Source organism: Emydura macquarii, unplaced genomic scaffold, assembly GCF_026122565.2.
Source record: "Emydura macquarii macquarii isolate MOO-44397 ecotype Brisbane River unplaced genomic scaffold, CSIRO-AGI_Emac_v2 contig_2636, whole genome shotgun sequence".
In the NCBI taxonomy this organism is placed as follows: Eukaryota; Metazoa; Chordata; order Testudines; family Chelidae; genus Emydura; species Emydura macquarii.
In genome coordinates, this window is record NW_027132773.1 from 1654633 (window position 1) to 1673042 (window position 18410).

Consider the following 18410-nt stretch of genomic DNA (forward strand, 5'->3'; position numbering starts at 1 on the left):
AGGTGTCGGACGTGATGGAGCTGGAGCTCTCTCTTGGAAGCAACCGACTATGACTGGTGGAAAGGAGGATCTGGTACTGGGGGAAACCCCCAAGGGTTCCAGAACAGCCACTGCATTGGCCACTGTCCTCCTGGCCAGGTACCAGTGGAGGGACCCCACACTGAGGTCTGGCGGAATGTAGGACGTGAGATTGAACGTAGGGCTCCCGTGTCGGACACAGACAAAGAGTCCTCCCTAGGTGACCATGGGGGAGTGGTACCTCTCACTGCCTCCGATCGGTGCTGAGGGTCTGGTGACTGATGGTGGACTAGGGACAACCTACTAGAGGACAAAAGGGTCAGCTTGCCCCAAGAAGGTACCAGAGGGCCCGGTGCTGGAAAGGAACTAGGAGCACCATGCTCCCTCCTGCTTGTGGTTGATGGAACCAGCATCTGATCTATCAGGGTTGGAAGGACTGAGAGTGACAAAAAGTCTGGCTACTGCAAAGACCTCTGGGGTTGAAGGCACTGCAGTACTACTGGCATTGCAATGATGTCCTGGAACTGGCGGGGGGTCCTGCACTAGGCTCAGTGATCTTGATGGAGCCGATGGTGCCACCCCGGAACTAGGGATGGAGGACTGAACCGATGAGGGCCACACTCTACTGTCTTCCCCCTGCCTTCCCCTCTGTCGGTGCGCTGCTTTTTTGTGCTTTTTCCTTGGCACCAGAGATGGAGAGCAGTGCTGGGATGCGCACAGTGCTGGAGGAGCACTTTGCACTGAGTGACTTGGTTCTGAAACTAGTCTAAGAGTGACTTTCATTAGGATAGCCTTTAAGCCTGATTGCTCTGTCCTTCTTTGTGCCAGGCTTAAAGTCCTGATAATTTTGGCAGCAGTCTTCACATGAGATTCGTCCAGACACTTCAAACAATTGGAATGCAGGTCACTCACAGGCATAGGCTTACCACAAGAGACACAAGGTTTGAAGCCCGGGCACCGAGGCATGCCCAGCCCCAGGAGCAAAGAGAGCCCCTTAATGATAAGGAGTGGGGGTCTATTTACACTAATACTATTTACAGTATGTACACTATAACTGTAGACTAACTATGATACACAGAAGAAACCACTGATAAGCACCTTGCTCAAAACAAGAGGAGATGTTCCAGCAACTGTCATGGGCGGTGAGAAGGAATTGAGAGGTTGTGAGGCCAGCAGTGCCCCTTATATCAGCGCATAAGTGTGTGGCATCAGAAAGCGCTAGAGCTGGCCTGATGAATACCTCTGAGGGAAAAGTCTCTGGCAATGGTACATGCAGAGTGTGCACACTTAGCGTGGAATGGATGTGAGCAAACACTCAAACTAAAACCAATGACTTGAGATCACAGCTCTGTTATACCAAAAGGAAGGAGAAGACTTATCTGAGGACACAGAGAGAAACTTTTGGTTTAAACAGTCACAGGAGTCAGTGTATAGGAGAGGTACACTGTAATTGCAGTTAAGACACCATTTCATGGGTTTCAATCTTATATTGTGGGCTAATACAATTCTGTCCCACCAAATTATTGCAAACTATGGTGCAATTTCATAGAAATGGATCTGCAGTTAATTTTAGGGACAGTTTAGCAGTTCTTTGTTTCAGACATCAAGGGAAACTTTATCAGGTCTCCTATGTGCCTGGCAGTTCCATACCTGGAGAGGGTGAGCATTGCACTGAATGATGGGCTTTCAAATCTTCTTCAAAGTCAAGCAGAAAATCCTCAAAGTCACGTTCATCTGTGGTAAAAAATCCCTGAGATGTCAGACTCTGGTTTTATGGTAAATTCCTTAGTGTGAATATAGGGAAATGGTTGTAATAATTTATTTTAAAGCCTTGTCTTGCTGTCTCTTTGTCTGCAAATCTCAAAGCAATAGCAGGCATAGATGCATTTGGTTTTGAATTACTTGGGGTGGATAAGTCTAAAAACTAGCATCACCACTTTTCTGAAAATAATTAGTTAAAAAAGCATCCCCTTGATTACCTAATTTGCAGTATGAGGACTGTCTGGTAGAGTGTTAAAATATCAGCTCCAGAGTTGTGTCTAGTCACAGACAAGTGTAACCCTGGATGTTATGTTTGTTGTCCATGTCCAACATCTGTTGACATTGTGCCAGCTTCTAGCTCCATGTTTGCCAGTTTCAGTCCCTGCTGGCCCTAATCCCTTGGGCTTCAATGAAAAAAGATCTTGTCAGATTTGAGCTTTGTGCTGGCTCACAAGAATGGAGATCGGATGGACACAAGCAGGATGGCGTAATAGGCACACATCTGCCTGCGGTAACAAACAAAAGTGCTGCAGAGGACGAGGGTACAGAGAGCCTCTAACCACTCCAACCAGTGGAGGTCAAAATCTCTCCCTGGCATGTAGGGAGTGCTCAGAGAAGCCACTGGCTGTCATGCCATGTCACCACATCTTACAACCCTAATGAGCTGTGTGTCTTGTATCCCACTCCCAAGTATGTACTGCTGCTATGAGCAGCGCTTGCTAGCCTAGAACACATACTGCCACTGTAAGGCTAGCAGCAAATTGTGACAGTCCAGCCCTGAACCATCTTGCTTTGCAAATCATAGAATCATAGAAGATGAGGGTTGGAAGGGACCTCAGGAGGTCATCTAGTCCAACCCCCTGCTCAAAGCAAGACCAACCCCAACTAAATCATCCCAGCCAGGGCTTTGTCAAGCTGGGCCTTAAAAACCTCTAAGGATAGAGATTCCACCACCTCCTTAGGTAACCCATTCCAGTGCTTCACCACCCTCCTCGTGAAAAAGTTTTTCCTAATATCCAACCTAGATCTCCCTCACTACAATTTGAGACAATTGCTCCTAGTTCTGTCATCTGCCACCACTGAAAACCACTTAGCTCTATCCTCCCTGGAATCCCCTTTCAGGTAGTTGAAGGCTGCTATCAAATCCCCTCTCACTCTTCTCTTCGGCAGACTAAATAAGCCCAGTTCCCTTAGCCTCTCCTCATAAGTCATGTGCCCCAGCCTCCTAATTGTTTTCGTTGCCTTCCGCTGGACTCTCCAATTTGTCCAAATGCATGATATCTATTGTGTAGAATGACTGGCCAGCAACATTTCACTCCCTCTTAATTGTGAGGATTTCTGTTGTTTGATCACATAGAACTAGGGCTGGGATTTTAAAACTGCTACAGGCCTTGTATTAGCAGACTGACAGATTGTTTTTCATAGTCAATAGAACAATTGATATGACTAAATATTGGGGGGAGGGATGGGACAGGGGTGGAATATGTGTCAATCAGGTGATTCATCCATCTTGACAGTGTCCCTTTAAAAGGATTTGTAAATAAACTCTTGTTTAGACTTTGAGAGTTATATCTCCCTACCATGAGAATCAATGGCAAAATTCCTATTGATTTAAAGGAAGTATCCAGGGCCTTACATTGGTTTTGAAGGCAAAGAGTGAGATAATACTATTTACCTTGAATGTGTAACATTCCAGTATCTTTCTTATGAAAATCATCAGCACTGCTGTTCTCATCTTTGTTCCACTGGCTGGGGATTTTGTAGTAGCTTTCACACGCTCCAAATGCACAGCACTGGTAAGCATAAGGCATTTCCATGACCCTGTACATTAACATAAAAATATATTACACTTGTTACAATACTTTACAGTACTTTACTTAAAATGTAATACATCATCACTAATGTTAATGTAGATGAAAATAAACTAGATTAAATAACTGTAACTGAAAGTGAAAATAGCCAAACCTTTAAAAAAATTATTTTGTTAATATAGCATTAGGGTTGCATAGTTAAAATGACAAAAAAATCAGAAAATGCAAATGGTTTCAAGAGCAATTTTATTTCATACATTGCACACATCCTATATATTTTGTTATGGACATTTTATAACATAATTAGTAATATATTAAGCTGCACATTTAATGAAGCAGGAATAGACATGCAATGCAGTTGAGTGAATGTTGCTGTCAGAACAATATTTTCATTTCCTGACTTTTAGTGATTTTAACTTTTTTAACTCACTGAATTTTCTCCATGTAATTTTTTTTAGTTTTTTTCTTTGAGAGAGAGAGAGAGAGAGAGCTCCAAATATCCTAGCTGAATCTTATCTCAATAACAGGCAAAACCAAAACCTTAGAGCACGACCCCCCACAAATTTTGGAGAAGTTAAGACTGAATTTTGGGTCCAGATTCAAACTTCTCCCATCTCCACTATAAAATAGCTGAATGGGGTTCATCTTTGGGTAGAGATAAAAAATGGAGAATTCTAAAACTGAATGGTTAATGATTTGAAAGTTAAGAACATGTGAAAATAAGTTGTTACAATGGAAATTGTTTTGCTACCATAATTATCATGAGCACATTTGCACACTATCAAGGGGCATTCTCATCCATAACTCCTTTTAGCACACTGGTATTCCTGACTCTTAACCAGTTTTTAAGTCAATGGGTCTCATTCTTTTTACTGTTATACAAATTCTAGGTCTCTTGTACATTTTGAATTCTATTTTCATTAGACATTATAGGGCAAATTCTGAAAGGGGTTTGGAAAAAACTATAGGTGCTTATACTATATGGACCAAAAGTAGATGGATTATCTTTGTTAACTACACTGTTACCTCTGATAAATAAATATTCAATCCTATTTGGTTTTCCAATTGTAACTGTTAATTAAAGCCTAACAATTAATAACTAAAAATAACAAAATCACATCACTAAAATTACTCTACATAGCATAAATGGAAATAAAATGGATTCATATCAAATTATCTGGTAACTCTTCTTATCAGATTAATCAAATAAGTCAATAGAGCAAATAATTCCTATAGGAACTCTAAAGAGCAATCCGGGGAGGAGGTTGTCTACAAAGCGATCAGCCCAAATAATAGGGCTTTATGCCAATCAGAGATAAACTCGAGCTCTAGTCTAGCCAAAGGCTTGGCAAAAAGGGGGAAAAAACCAAAATCCTGAGCTAACGCTAATGTTTAAATTACAATGTAAATGCCAACTAAGGAGCTACTTGTCCAGATTTCAGTGATTAGGTGGAAGCAATAGCAATCCTGTAGCCTGTCCCCAGTATAAACATTTGCATAAGACATTTTAAAATACTCCAATAAAGTTCAGGATAATAAAGTTTTAACAGACAATTTTATTTGAAGATAATGATTTCTTAGAACTTAAACATAAAATTGCAAGCCCATGAAATTCCCCAGCATGTGAGCTTTTAAAAAAGTGAGATGACCCAGTTAAGGCTGTCATTAAATGTCTGAGAAACGACTAACTTAGGTGCTGTCCTCAAATTAACTCTGTGTGTTTTAACCACATACATTTTTGCATAGGCTCATGTATGTTCGCATGCATGCACACACACTCTTTCACTTTCTAGCAACCAGTCACCTACTGGGGTTAAAAAAAAGGCGCAAGACCTTTGAGTCAGCCCAGAAGTGTCCCTCTGCTGACAAAAATAGATACGTAAAATAAAAAGTCCATCCTTTTGCAAGATGGCTATTATGACTCTTGTGGCTTCATGGAGCTTTGGAAGAGGTTAATATTGCTTTGAAAAAGATCAGCTGGTGGGTTTTTCAGCTCCACTGATTAATGGTAATTAGCTGACTAGGACGCTTCTTCGATACGCTTCTTCAGCTGTGCTGGATTCCTACCCCACTGAGTTTAGAGTTTTCAGTCATGGGGTAGGAAACATAGACCTCAAGCGTTGTAATGTTCCATGGCTTCTAGGTAATGTGGCCAGGAGCCAGAGCCTTCTCAGTTACCACTTTTTAAAGGGCACGGCTTTTATTTCTCACCACCTTTGTAGTTCCTCCCAGAATCCCTTTGACAAACCTAAACAAGGCCCTATTTCCCAGAGTTAATTGGTAGTCCAATGGGTTAAATCTCATAAAAATGAAGATCTTCTTCTTTCAGTAAATGTTAGTCTGGAAAGTCCTGTCCATTAAGCAATTTAAAAAGTATATGGCCAGAAAGTCAGTCAGCAGATCCAAATATGTTGAGACACAGCCAGTGCCAATTTCCTCAGAGCTAATAGACATCAGCTTCTCCTGGTCACAAAAGAACCTCTTTCTCATCATCTTCTAATGAACCATCTTGCAAAAAATGTTTTAAAAAATTCAAAAATAACTAAAAAATTCAAAACTAATATAAAAGTTGGAATTGAACCATATCACACCACACCAGAGATTCAACTTTATGCTTCACAACAAATGCCTGCACCCACTTCCTTCTACTCTAAAGACAGAATAAATAACTGACTGACTACTCTTAAAGAAGAACTCAGATCTCTTTTACATCTTTGATATTTAGCTGCTGCTGGCAGTTTAACTTTAAACAGATAAAAATCTGGGTGAAGATTAGATTTTAACTGTCGAAATAAAATATTTGATTCTTAAAAATTCACAATTGTAGGTAGAAATTCAGCGTTTGAGTTAGAATTTGTGTATGAAGCCTATTTTACTTACAGGGTCCATGCTACTGGTAAGCCTCTTTTTCTTTGTGTGAATGGTTTAAGAAGCAGAGAGCCCTTGCAGGAAGAACTCTGTAGCTGTTCACATTATAAGGTAGGAGATGGTCATGGTCAGGGAATGGTGAGTAGTCCAGGGGGGATGGCCTGGGAGTTGTGAGTGATGCCAAACCGCTGAATCAAACCCCATGGGACAGAGAAGAGGGAAGGAGAAGCGGACAGCATTTATTCTTTTTCCTTGCTATAGTGCACATGGCCAGGTGATAATTGCTGTGCCATTATTGGAAGTGGGGCTAAGAATTCCACCTCTCAGTCTCAGGATGCCTGTCTCTATTCATGAGCTGAGTTGTGAGCTCCTTCCCCAGGATTTGGTCCTTAGATTTGCAAACAAGTGTAACGCCACCAGTTATGAAGGATGAAACTTTGTGCTAGTTCTCTGTTCAAGTTCAGTGCTTTGAAGAGTCACTTGAAAGCTTTCAGGTGAAATCCTGGCCCCACAGAAGTCAATGGCAAAACTTCGCTGGACTTGAATGGGGTAAGGATTTCACCTCTGTTCTTTACTGGTTGCATGCACCTAACTCCTATTAATCCCAATCAGAGTTAGACATGTTCGTTGAAGGAAGACTAGACTCTTTTGGAGCTGTTTTTGCAAAGAATTTAAGGGATCCTTTTTCACTTCCTCATAAGTTTATGTAACTTTCATGAGTAATTTAGTTGTATTTGCAGCAATGTACTTGATTTTAATTTATGAGGAGTGCGTCATTTCTAATGCACAAAACCATATTTAGAATGAACTCACAATTGTACTTAATTCAATCAGTCCAGCAATCAGCTACACTAAGAACATTCCCTGTTCTCTTATGCCTGCATGTCATGGCATGTGCTATGTTTTCATAATAATCACAGCTAGGCTGATTTTGAGTGAATGCTTTTATTATAGTTAAAATACTTTTCAGAAGTCTGTCCGATCTGTTTAGAAGTCTTATCCGTTTCTGCATGGACAAAGACAGAGAGAGAGAAGAAACACCAGGACAGACGTGCATACACGGCACCCACAGGCCTGCCCCTGCAAGACGTTGAGTACCTCTGTTGAGTTGAGAGCACTCCTGCAAGGTGCAAATCCCCTCTAGTGGGAGTTGAGAGCACTCAGCATCTTTTTATAGCTTTACGGATTTTACGACCAGATGGGACCATTAGAAGATGACTGCCTGTATAACACAGGCCGTAGAATTTCACCCAGTTACTCCTGCAGTGGGCCTAATAACTTGTGTTTGACTAAAGCAGATCTTCCAGAAAGGCAGTTGAAGACTTCAAGAGATGGGGAATCCATGATTTCCCTTGAAAGTTTGGTCCAATAGTTTATCAGGCCTCCCTGATAAAATTGACCCTAACTTGAATTTGAATATCTTGGGTTTCGGCCTCCAGCCGCTGGTTCTTGTTCTGCCTTTCTCTTTTAGATTAAAGAGCCCTTTAGTACCCAGTATTTTCTTCACATGAAGGTACTTACACATTATAATCAAGTCACCGCTCAGTTTTCTTTTTGATAAGCTGAAGAGATTGAGCTCTTTAAGTCTTCCAGCGTAAGGCATTTTCTCCAGCCCTTGGATCATTTTTGTGTTTCTTTTCTGTGTCCTCTTCAATTTTTAAACAGTCATTTTTAAATGTGGACACCAGAATTGTATACAGTGTTCCAGTATCAGTCTCACTAATGCCGTATACAGAGGTGAAATCACCTCATTTGTACTCATTATTCCCCCTGTTTATATCCCCAAGAATCAAATTAGCCCCTTTTTGGGCACTGGGAGCTCATCTTAATCTGCTTATCCACTATGACCCCTAAATCAGAGGGTTCTCAAACTTTTTTTTTCTGGGAACCCCTTTGAAAATATTTCAAGCTGTGATGAGCCCTCCCCAAAAAGTGACGACCCCCCCATGCCATGCCACCCTTCCTCCCCCCATGCCATAGCACCATTATTTCTGTGCTGCTGCTGGGAGTGGCATTGCCTTCAGAGCACCCTGCCAGCAGCCTCTGATCTTTGGCCACCCATCTCTGAAGGGCTTTGGCTGTCAGCCATGCATGGGGCTGACAGCTGCAGCCCAGCATGTGAGGGGGCTGACAATTTGTGAATCCCAATAATAACCTCATGACCCCTTGAGGGGTTCTGACCCCCAGTTTGATAACTGCAGCCCTAAATCCTTTCCAGAGTCCCTGCTTTCCAGGATATAGTCCCCCTCCTCTAGGATAAACGTCTTGCAGGATGAATATAATGATGGCCTAACAATGTACATGCTACTCAATCACGTCATAAAAGAAAAAATGGGACTCCGTACTGCAGATATCTACAGGGGTATAAAGTAATAATAATTTACACTTAGCACCTTTCAGCTGAGGATGACAAAAAACTTTAAGAACTTCAAGTAATTAGGCCCCAATCCTGCCAATACTTACACACATGCTTAACTTTACTAAGTTAAGTTTATTAAGTTCATTGAGTAGTCCCAAATATGACTACCCCGGGTAGCAAAGTTAATCATGTGTGTAAGTTTTTGCAGGAAAGGGCCTATGGCTTACAACTTTCCTGTGTAGTATATAATAATTATTACTGATGGATAAACTGAGGCACAGAGTGAGTTAGGGCCCAATCCTTATGAAAATGAAGACACTGGCAAAACTCCCATTAACTTCAAAGGTACAGGATCAGGTTGTATGTGACTTACCCAAGGTCATCCAGTGATTGGCAGAGCTGTGAATAACCACTAAAAAACACTTCCTTCCTATATCATACAATGTCCAGTCAAAAACACTGTATCAGAATTAAGGGGCTGAATAATAATAACAAACTACTCCTTTGAACTTTAAACTTTAACCAAAAGATCTGAGAGAAAACTGTTTATTTCTGCATAAAATGAATATCGTCAAGTATTTTGGTACATTAAAGAGCATATTTTCCCCTTGGCATCTAATTAGTTCCCATTAAATTTAATGGGAGTTATGTAACCACAGTCAATGGAAGAAGAGCATACTATTAAACTGCGAACAATATCATTTTAACAGTTTTTGAAATGTATCACCAGGAAGCAGATGTGGATTATACTAAGCAGTTACTGGGGTTAAGATTTCAAAGCCCACTGTAGTTTCTTCAGTTAAAAGTGAGGGTAATAAAAGGAGTCTATCGTATTTTTATCATATTTATTTTAGTTTGAATACTGCAGATCAATGCCATACAGTATGAAGCAATGAACATTACACAGTAACACACCTTCTATTGCACATGAACACAAATGTGGCTTATTGTCTTAATGACATACTCACTTGAGTTCTGGAAAATTTTCAGATGATATCAAACTTTGTAGGTCATGATTTCCTGTTAATTTTAAATGAGTTAAACCATGTAGCCCAGTCACAGGAAAAGAGGACAAAAGGTTGGATGACAGATCCCTGCATAATAGCAAATAAAAATCAGCTTACATGTTTTTTTTTTTTCCCCAGCACTAGAAATGTTATTTTTTTAAAATCAAGTAATTTAACCTCACCAAAGACTATTAAATTAAACAGGGTTCCCAGTTAGCAGAGAAGATCTGCAGCATTCTTCACAAGTATACACCCATTTTCCCAGCAGCCTATGTGGCTGGATCATGGCAGCATTTTGCTCAGCAGTACCCCCTGGGGGTTAATTATTACCAAGACCTGACTCTGTGCACTCATGGCACTGGTTTTTGAGAACAGGTAATCAATTAAAAATAAATTGACTGTTCGCTGCAACTGCACGTTGCCAAGTGAGAGCCAATTCCCAACTTGAACTAGAATAAACCTTTTTTAACCCCTTTGAGCAAGACTGGCTGGTTATTAGGGACTGTGAGAACACATGTACTTTTTTCTTTAAAGCTAGAGTGGGAACCCAACCCGAGACAGAGGAGATTCTAGGCAGAAACGCCACCTGAAGCAGAGAGTGAGTATAAGTAGCTTAACAAGAATATTATTTTCCTTATTCTAAGAAGGTGCCTTGTTCAATGTTAGAACGTGGATCTTTCTGTGGTTATTCACTGTTGTCACATGAAAGAAGCTGTTGGGGCTAAGCCTCACTAATGATGTCCTGTCTGGCATAGACACTGTGTAGCATAGCCATGCCATAGTGGTACAGCAAGGTGCCACAGGGGAACTTTTGGTGTGGCTGGAGGACTTAGTGGTTGTAATACACCTGCCTGCCTGAGAGGATGGTTGTCAGCAAGGCTTCAGGCAGCAGAAAGGAGCCCATCAGTGTAGGGATTTCAGCAGCTAATTCCGTTTATCCCCACAAAGGCAAGTTCTCTGTCTTTCTTCACCCACTCGTTGTTGCTTACAGCCACAATCTGTCCCTGCTGCCTCTGCCCCTGCTTCTCCACAGCTAGCAATAGGTAGGAATGGGGTTTGAGAGACACTACTGAGTGGGATGGTAGGGGTTAGGTTCTGACCCAAGTGAGATGGACAGAGGTCTCTCCTGAGCTGGGGTGTGTATGTCTGTTGAGTCTGAGGCAAGTCAGGTGGGTGGGGGACATGTCTAGAGCTACAGTGGGGAGTTTTGAGATAGTGATAAGCCTGGAGGAGGGCTAGACCTGCAGGAGGTTCTGAGCTGTGGGGTAGTTGGGGAGGGAAAGTGTCTGAATGTGGGGAATCCTCAGCCTAGTGGGGGTAGGTGAGAGAATGGTGCAAGGGGTGGGGTTAGGGGAAGAAACTTAGGGACCTTGAAGAGAAGGTTCTGAACTGAAGGGGGATGATTTGGGTTGGCAGAGTGGACTGTGGGTGAGTGGGGAATTGGGGTGGTAGTGAGTGGCCTGGGGGAAGAAAGTAGGGTGAGAGAGGAGGGTAGGAGCTGAATAGGAGTCAGAGAAGAGGCTGTGATTGCCCTCTACGGTGTCACAGATTTTCTTTTTTCTTCCCATTTCTCCTGCATAAGTATCCTTGTTTTTTGCTTTGAAAATCTGGTCAAAGGAAGGAGAATGGTGGGTCAGAAAGTCAGGTCAACTGTCAAGGATGCACAGAATTGTCCACGTGGCTGCTTACAGGAATGTTGGTGGAAATCCGTAGTTCATCAGGAAGTACTAGGCACATGTTTAGCGGTACTGGAGTTGCCAGCAGCAACATAGTTAAATACGAAGGGTGAAATCCTGGTCCTAGTCAAGTCAATGGCAAAACTTTCATTGACATCAATAGGGTCAGGATTTTGCTCCAAGTCTCCTGCTACTATTGGCCCTCCACCTGACTGTGTTAAAGGATATTTTTCTGTAAGCCTCTCTGATTGTTTGGCAATGGCACTGGCTAAAATCACTCCTTACCATACTGCGGGTAGCAGTGGGATCCCTGATCCATTTCTCAGGCTTCACTCACTCTCTCCTGAAGGGAAACCCTTAAGAGCCAGTGAAAGAGATAAATGTGGGATTCTTTTTCCAGAGACTTCTCTCCCAGTCATTCCACTGAGAAAGGAAGCTTTTCCCACCAACAGAAAAAGATGGGGGTGGGGTGGCCTATAAAAGCAATGGATCCTGGGAAAACCACGTGAGGCAGCTTTAAGGAGGTGCAAGCACTCTGCCCCCAGGGGCACTTAAAACCCCAGCTCCTGGGCAGCGTGGCTCCAATGTGGCCATGCTAGCAGCTCTTCCCCAGCCACCTGTTGCCCTAGGGAGTTTCCTTAAAGAGGCATTCCAATTGCAGTGGAAGGCAGGTGAAAGTTAATGAAGTCTTGGAACTAATTGTGAGCAAGGACTGCAAAACTGGACATCTGATGCTTAAACTACTAAGCTATTTACTGTGATGATAGTTACTAATAAAGCATATTTTTTTCATCACATTAGTACTGCTGAAACAAAGTTAGAACAATTAATAAGACAGTGACCTGTTTAATTCTGATTCAAGTTCCTTATTCCTGGTTCTGCAAATATTCTAAAAATAACTGGAAACCCTGCTGGTCTCAGCTACAAGGGATAAAAACACTAGCAAGCAGAAGGAAAGAAAAGTGGCCCATGCTGACATGCTCTAAACACCCAACATTATCAGGGCGAGATAGTTTTTATATACAGTCATGAGTGGAAATTATTTCCTCTAAAATTTATGTGAATGGGGGAGATGTGAAGAAGCAAATATCTAGAGCGGGTGTTCAACAGCCCAGAAGGATTACGCATAGAGTCACAGTCAGTATCTGTAGAACCAGAATTTCTGCTGTCCCAAACTATTAAAGCGTGCATGCTTTTGCAACAAAAAATATGAAAAAATAACTTAAATGAGGAAATACTTACAGTTTGATCAGAGATGGTAAAGAAGAGAATGCATTGGGGTGAATAATTGCAATTTTGTTCCAAGCTAAATCCCTGGAAGAAAAGTGAGTAGAAAATTACATATCCACTGAATGTATTTGGAAGCTTTTAGACACTTGCTTAGGATGCCTAAATATTAAAAAGGTAGTAGATGCATCCAAAAACTTTCAATAGGCTGCCATATTTATTGGGATCTTGTATAACTTAGAGTGAAATGTCTTCACCCTGTTTTCTGTGTTAAAGTCAATCAATTATTAAAATGACACCAGTTTCAAAATGGGCCCCTCCCCATCTATATTCTAAACAATCTATGGCCTTGATCCTGCAAACATTTACATGAATGATTGTGCTCAGAAGAACACTCCTACAGACTTCAATGGGAGTGCCCATGTGAGTAAGGACTACTTATGTGAGTGAGGCTTCACAGGAGTGAGAGACATTTTTTAATACTGTCTTCCATATAACCACCCCCCCCCCCATCTTTCTACAGTTGACTATTGTGTATACATTTATAGGTACTAGGGCTGACTCAATACCTTTCTACATCTTCAGAAATGTTTAAGAGTATTACAGCAGTACATTTACAGCTGTGAATTCATTGCTGGAAATGCTCAACTTCAAAATGTTTATTTTGCTTTTGCAAATAGAACTTAGTGAGCTGAATGATCAAAGTGGAACAATGGAAAGAAATGTTTAGGGGCACATACTGGTAGAGAGTGCAAGCTCCCATGTTTCTGAGAACCAAGGTAAATAGCTATTATGGCTGTACTCACAGAGAACGCAGGGCAACCAGCTGCTGAAATGTGTTGGCTTTGATTTCATAGATTTCATTATGATGTAAGTCACTGCAATGGAAATAAGATTCACATTGGGTTCAAAGAGCATAACATTTGGAGAATTTTTGACAGTGTTTATGTTTGTTATGGATCCAGGTTTTAAATCAGAAGGCACACATGGTGAGGCTACATCAGACATCACCAAATGTATCCCCAGTAACCAAATTAATGATCTCCAAGCAACTTTGTCTATCTAGATTTACCTTTATAGGCACGTCATGGTTGTTTGCACACTTACATTTTCTGAAGTTTTTTGCAAGCTGTAAAACAGGGTAAATCTTCTAGCAGATTGTAAGACAGATCCCTGCAATACAGAGGGTATTAAAGAAATAAAGCTCTATGGTGCAGTAATAAAAAATTAGCATTTTTTCTGTTTGCTGTATTTGAGGATTCCCTGGCCCACGTGTTGACTTCTGAGTCTTTCAGAGTAGTGATATTGGAAGTACCTTTATCTGTGTTACCTGATTTAGATCACAGACTTAAATGTTCACCAAAATTTAACTGTTATACTTATTTTAATTACTTAAAATAATCTACTAAATGAGCCTATTTAGATTTTGACAGAGAAGACCCTAAATTTTCTAGTTATAATCAAAGTGAAGTTTAATCAGTTTTCCAGACTACACTTTAAATTAAATAATTTTGCCTGTGACCCTTAAAGTTGCTATATCTTTAGCTGAGGGAAGCGGTTTAAAAAAAGTAGAGCTAACTTTGAAATCAATCACTACAAAGAAAAAAAAATCTGAAAGGACTTGAACCAAAACTCAACAAATTACAGAATAACTGAAACATCTGGATTGATTTATAGTATAATATAACTAATCAAAAACAAGCCATGGTAATTTGCTGAAATTGTAAAAAGAAGAAAGAAACAGTAATAGAGCCCCCATCCTGTACTCCCTTGCTCAGGGGAGACACGCATCAACCTCAGTAGCAGTCTCACCCATAAAGAGTATGGGATTGGACCTATAGGGAGATACAAAACATGTCCTTCACCTCTGTCTTCTAACCCTAACACTTAATGAGTCAGACATTTTCACGTCGAAGTCTAATTTTTTAAAATTGGCTCACCCCTATGCAATTGCAAATCCATTTTGCTTTTTTAAAAGACATTTTAATTCTGTTTGCACGTGTTTTGAAGATGGCATTTCAACGATTTATTCTGTCAACTTGAATTTTTAAAAATAACCTAAAACATTCCTGTTTCTGATAGGGCACCACAACATTGTTTCTTTAAAAGCCTTTTCAAACATTTATAAGGGTTTTTCTGATCCTTTGCTGACAGGGGTCTTATAAGGGTCTTTTCAGGGAGAAACTGATTAAGGTCATGATCCTGCACGAACGTAGGCGTCTGTTTAACTTTCCGCATTGTAATTAGTCCTATTAAGGCCACTTGGACAGTGTGGTAAGTTAAAGATGTACACATGTCTTTGCAGGATTAGGGCCTAACTGATTATACAGCAAAACCAATGAAACTGACCACACACAAATTTTAGTTGAATGCAGAATAAACAAAGAAAAAGAGTGTTTTTTCCTCCTCTAACATCTCTGACTTATAGTAATCTTAGGTGATACTTCTAACTATAAAAAGCACATAATTTTCAGACAGAAATTTTAAAGAATTTTTTTCAATTTAAATATCACAGTTGCACCAAATTTTGGATTTTAAGGGTTTTTTTTTTTTTAGCTATTTAAATTTTCATAGTTGCAGGAAATTATGTAATGTCAGACAAAAATTATTTAATCACAGCTTCTACTAAGTTCTCAAACAGCATTTTTCTTACTTTGCCTATCTGTACATTTCAATTATTATCAATGGAAATCTTTTTTTTTTCAGCTGTAGGAAGAAATTGAGCTTTACTGACATTTACTGATAAAAATTGAATCTTTCCAAGCCTATTTATTGACTAGTCTGAGCTAAATATTGACCTTAATCTATGTGCAAAATTCCCATTGTCATTAGTGCAAGATCTGTATATGGGCCTTAATGTTCTGGAAATGAATTTTATAGTCCATTAACTGAACATAATTTTTCTGGAAATGTGCATGACATCCACATTGGTACTCAATTAATGTGTTATAATTAGTGCTATTTCAATCTTGGCCAAGAGAACAAATACCAAATTCATTCATAGTGATGTAATACTTAAAGTAAAGTGCTGCTGGCCAATTCACAAAGAAGTGGACAGAATGATTACTTTTGTTAGAGATTAAGCTTACTCTGTGGTATACTTGCATGATAAAATAAAATATTGCTTAATTATGGCCCCACATAGCCCAGGAACAGACTGCTTTAAATTTCAGCAAATAGATATGCCCAGTAGAGAAATAAACTAAAGAGATGTACATAATAAGAACCCTCTGCAGTCCTTATTCATGTGTATCTTCCTTTGACTTCAGTGGGATATCTGCTTGAGCAAGGAATCCAAGACTGGACCTTCCTAAACTACCATAGAAGAGATAATAAATATAAAGCAAGTCTCAAATCTGTCCTGGATGTTCCCTTTCTTGATGTTTTTAAGGAGTATCATGAGTTTTTTTATACTTTACTAAAGTATGATATAAAAAATGTTTGTCTCCTTCCTTCATGTAAGGGAAATCCTGATTGACATGTAGATTGTGAGCTCTCTGGGGAAGGGATTGTCATCTTTGTTACATGCCTTAAGCTAGGACAATGCTACCAGTGGTACCATACAACTGCTAGTTAATAATAAGTGGATTATTCCAATATCATCAATAATTTAATTCAGCCCTTCCACTCCTGCATTGACATGGTGTTATCATCCTTACTGAAACGTACAGCACTTGGAGATTAGGCAGCTGATCACAAGCTACTTTGGGAAGAGAGGTGACCTGTGCTCCTGTAAGTGTCCTGTAAAAGTAAAAAATGCAGAGATTATTTTCTTTTGTTTAATATTTACAAAATAAATGCTTAGTATAAGGATAGATCCCTAAAACAAGTCAATATCTAAAAAATATTACTGGTTTGAGTGGGGTATTTGTCTAGCACTTACAAGCTTTCCAGACTTGTAGTTCCAGTCAGATCAGGAAACTCAGTTATCTGTGAAGCACCATTTAAAGTCCTAGAGTTAAAAACACAGTATCATTTACTGAGAGGAAAGTATAGGACAATCTTAGAAGTGCAGTGGTTATTCAAAGAAAAAGAGTTTTTAAAGAAGTAAAAACATACAGTGTTCTCAGTTCTGGTAAGTGTTGAAAAGCAGACTGCCCCACAAGCTGGATAGGGTTGTCATAGAAATGACTGCAAAAAGAGGAAAACAGGCATTTTAATATGCAAGATAATACTCTGAATAATTATAAACAGGCAAGCACGCTACATATGTGGCGGTGAGATCCATGTGATAAATTGTATATTTCATTCAGCTTAGACCATCTCATTTTCATTCTGTCCCACTAATCCAACTTCATCAGGACTATGTTCCAAATACCTATATAACTTCTAGCAGCCACCATTGTCTTGTTTTTAAAATTAACCTGCGACAAAAATGTCTCTTTCTTTCTCCCACATGTAGAATTTGCCTCACAAATTTTCACTGGCATGAGGCCCAAGATGAGCACTATTCAGTTATGGACCAGTGATAGGTTTAAGGTACTAGATGCCTAGAAAAGGGAATTTCATAAAATCATAGAAATGTAGGGCTGGAAGGGACCTCAAGAGGTCATCTAGTCCATCATCCCACACTGAGGCAGGACCAAGTATATCGAGACCTCCCTGATAGTCTCATCCTACCTTCAGTGCACATGGAGAACACTTGATCACCGTCCTCTGTAAAACAGCCCTGCACAAATTTGAAGACTATTATCAGGTTCCCCCTCGATCTTCTTTTCTCAAGACAAAACACGCCCAGTTTTTTTAACTTGTCTTCATAGGTCAGGGTTTCCAAACTTTTTATCGTTTTTGTTGCTCTCCTCTGGACTTTCTCCAATTTGTCTGTATCTCTTTTAAAGTGCTGCACCCAAAACTGGATACAGAACTTCAGCCGAGGCCTCACCAGTACTGACTAGAACAGAATAATTACCTGACGTGTCTTATATACAAAACTTCAGTTACTACACCCCAAAATAATAATAGCCATTTTTACAGCTGCATCACATTGTGGGCTCATATTCAATTTGTGATCCACTATAACCCCAGAGCCTCTTCAGCAGTACTATGGCCTAGCCAGATAGTCCCCATTTTGTAGTTGTGCACTTGATTTTTCCTTCCTAAATGTAATACTTTGCACTTGCCTTTACTGAATTTCATCCTGTTGTTTTCAGACCAATTCTACAGTTTATCAAGATCTTTTTTGAATTCTGATCTTGTGCTCCAAGGTGCTGGCAACCCCTCCCAGCTTGATGTCATCCACAAATTTTAAAAATTGGAGAACTGGTAACTATAAAGGTAGGTAAGCTCTGGAAAAGGCTTCCAAGGGAGGCTCCGGAAAACCCTACCTTGGAGGTTTTTCAGAACAATACAAACATTTGTCAGGCATGGTTTATGTATACTTGGCCCCACATCAGTGCAGGGGACTGGAGTTGATGACTTCTCAAGGTCCCTTCCAGTCCTACACTTCTATGATTCTATGACATTAGAGGCTATACAAAGGTATTAATGACAGTTTTACTTTCTTTCGAGATCTATGCCATTGGACTCGTGATGCTAAGGGAGCATGACTTAGCAAATGGAGACATGATGAACCAATGGCTGGTCTGCTCTCGTATGGCAATACATATGTTTCCGTATATCTTTCAATTTCAGAAATTATGAATTGAAAGAATAACATTCACCCTCTTTTTGTATTTGAGCCAAC

The 18410-nt window shown here is 40.2% G+C and overlaps 1 protein-coding gene across 1 annotated transcript in view; it reads right to left on the bottom strand.

The window, feature by feature from the left end:
* LGR5 (leucine rich repeat containing G protein-coupled receptor 5) overlaps positions 1 to 18410 on the bottom strand; it is a 109048-nt gene that overhangs the window by 6564 nt on the left and 84074 nt on the right. The window contains exons 9-17 of the mRNA XM_067564025.1: positions 16787 to 16858; positions 16611 to 16679; positions 16397 to 16468; positions 13835 to 13900; positions 13534 to 13605; positions 12743 to 12814; positions 9786 to 9911; positions 3455 to 3600; positions 1669 to 1752 (exon numbers count right to left, since the gene is read on the bottom strand). Of these exons, the coding sequence (XP_067420126.1) occupies positions 1669 to 1752; positions 3455 to 3600; positions 9786 to 9911; positions 12743 to 12814; positions 13534 to 13605; positions 13835 to 13900; positions 16397 to 16468; positions 16611 to 16679; positions 16787 to 16858 (779 nt within the window). The remainder of the gene's footprint in view (positions 1 to 1668; positions 1753 to 3454; positions 3601 to 9785; positions 9912 to 12742; positions 12815 to 13533; positions 13606 to 13834; positions 13901 to 16396; positions 16469 to 16610; positions 16680 to 16786; positions 16859 to 18410) is intronic.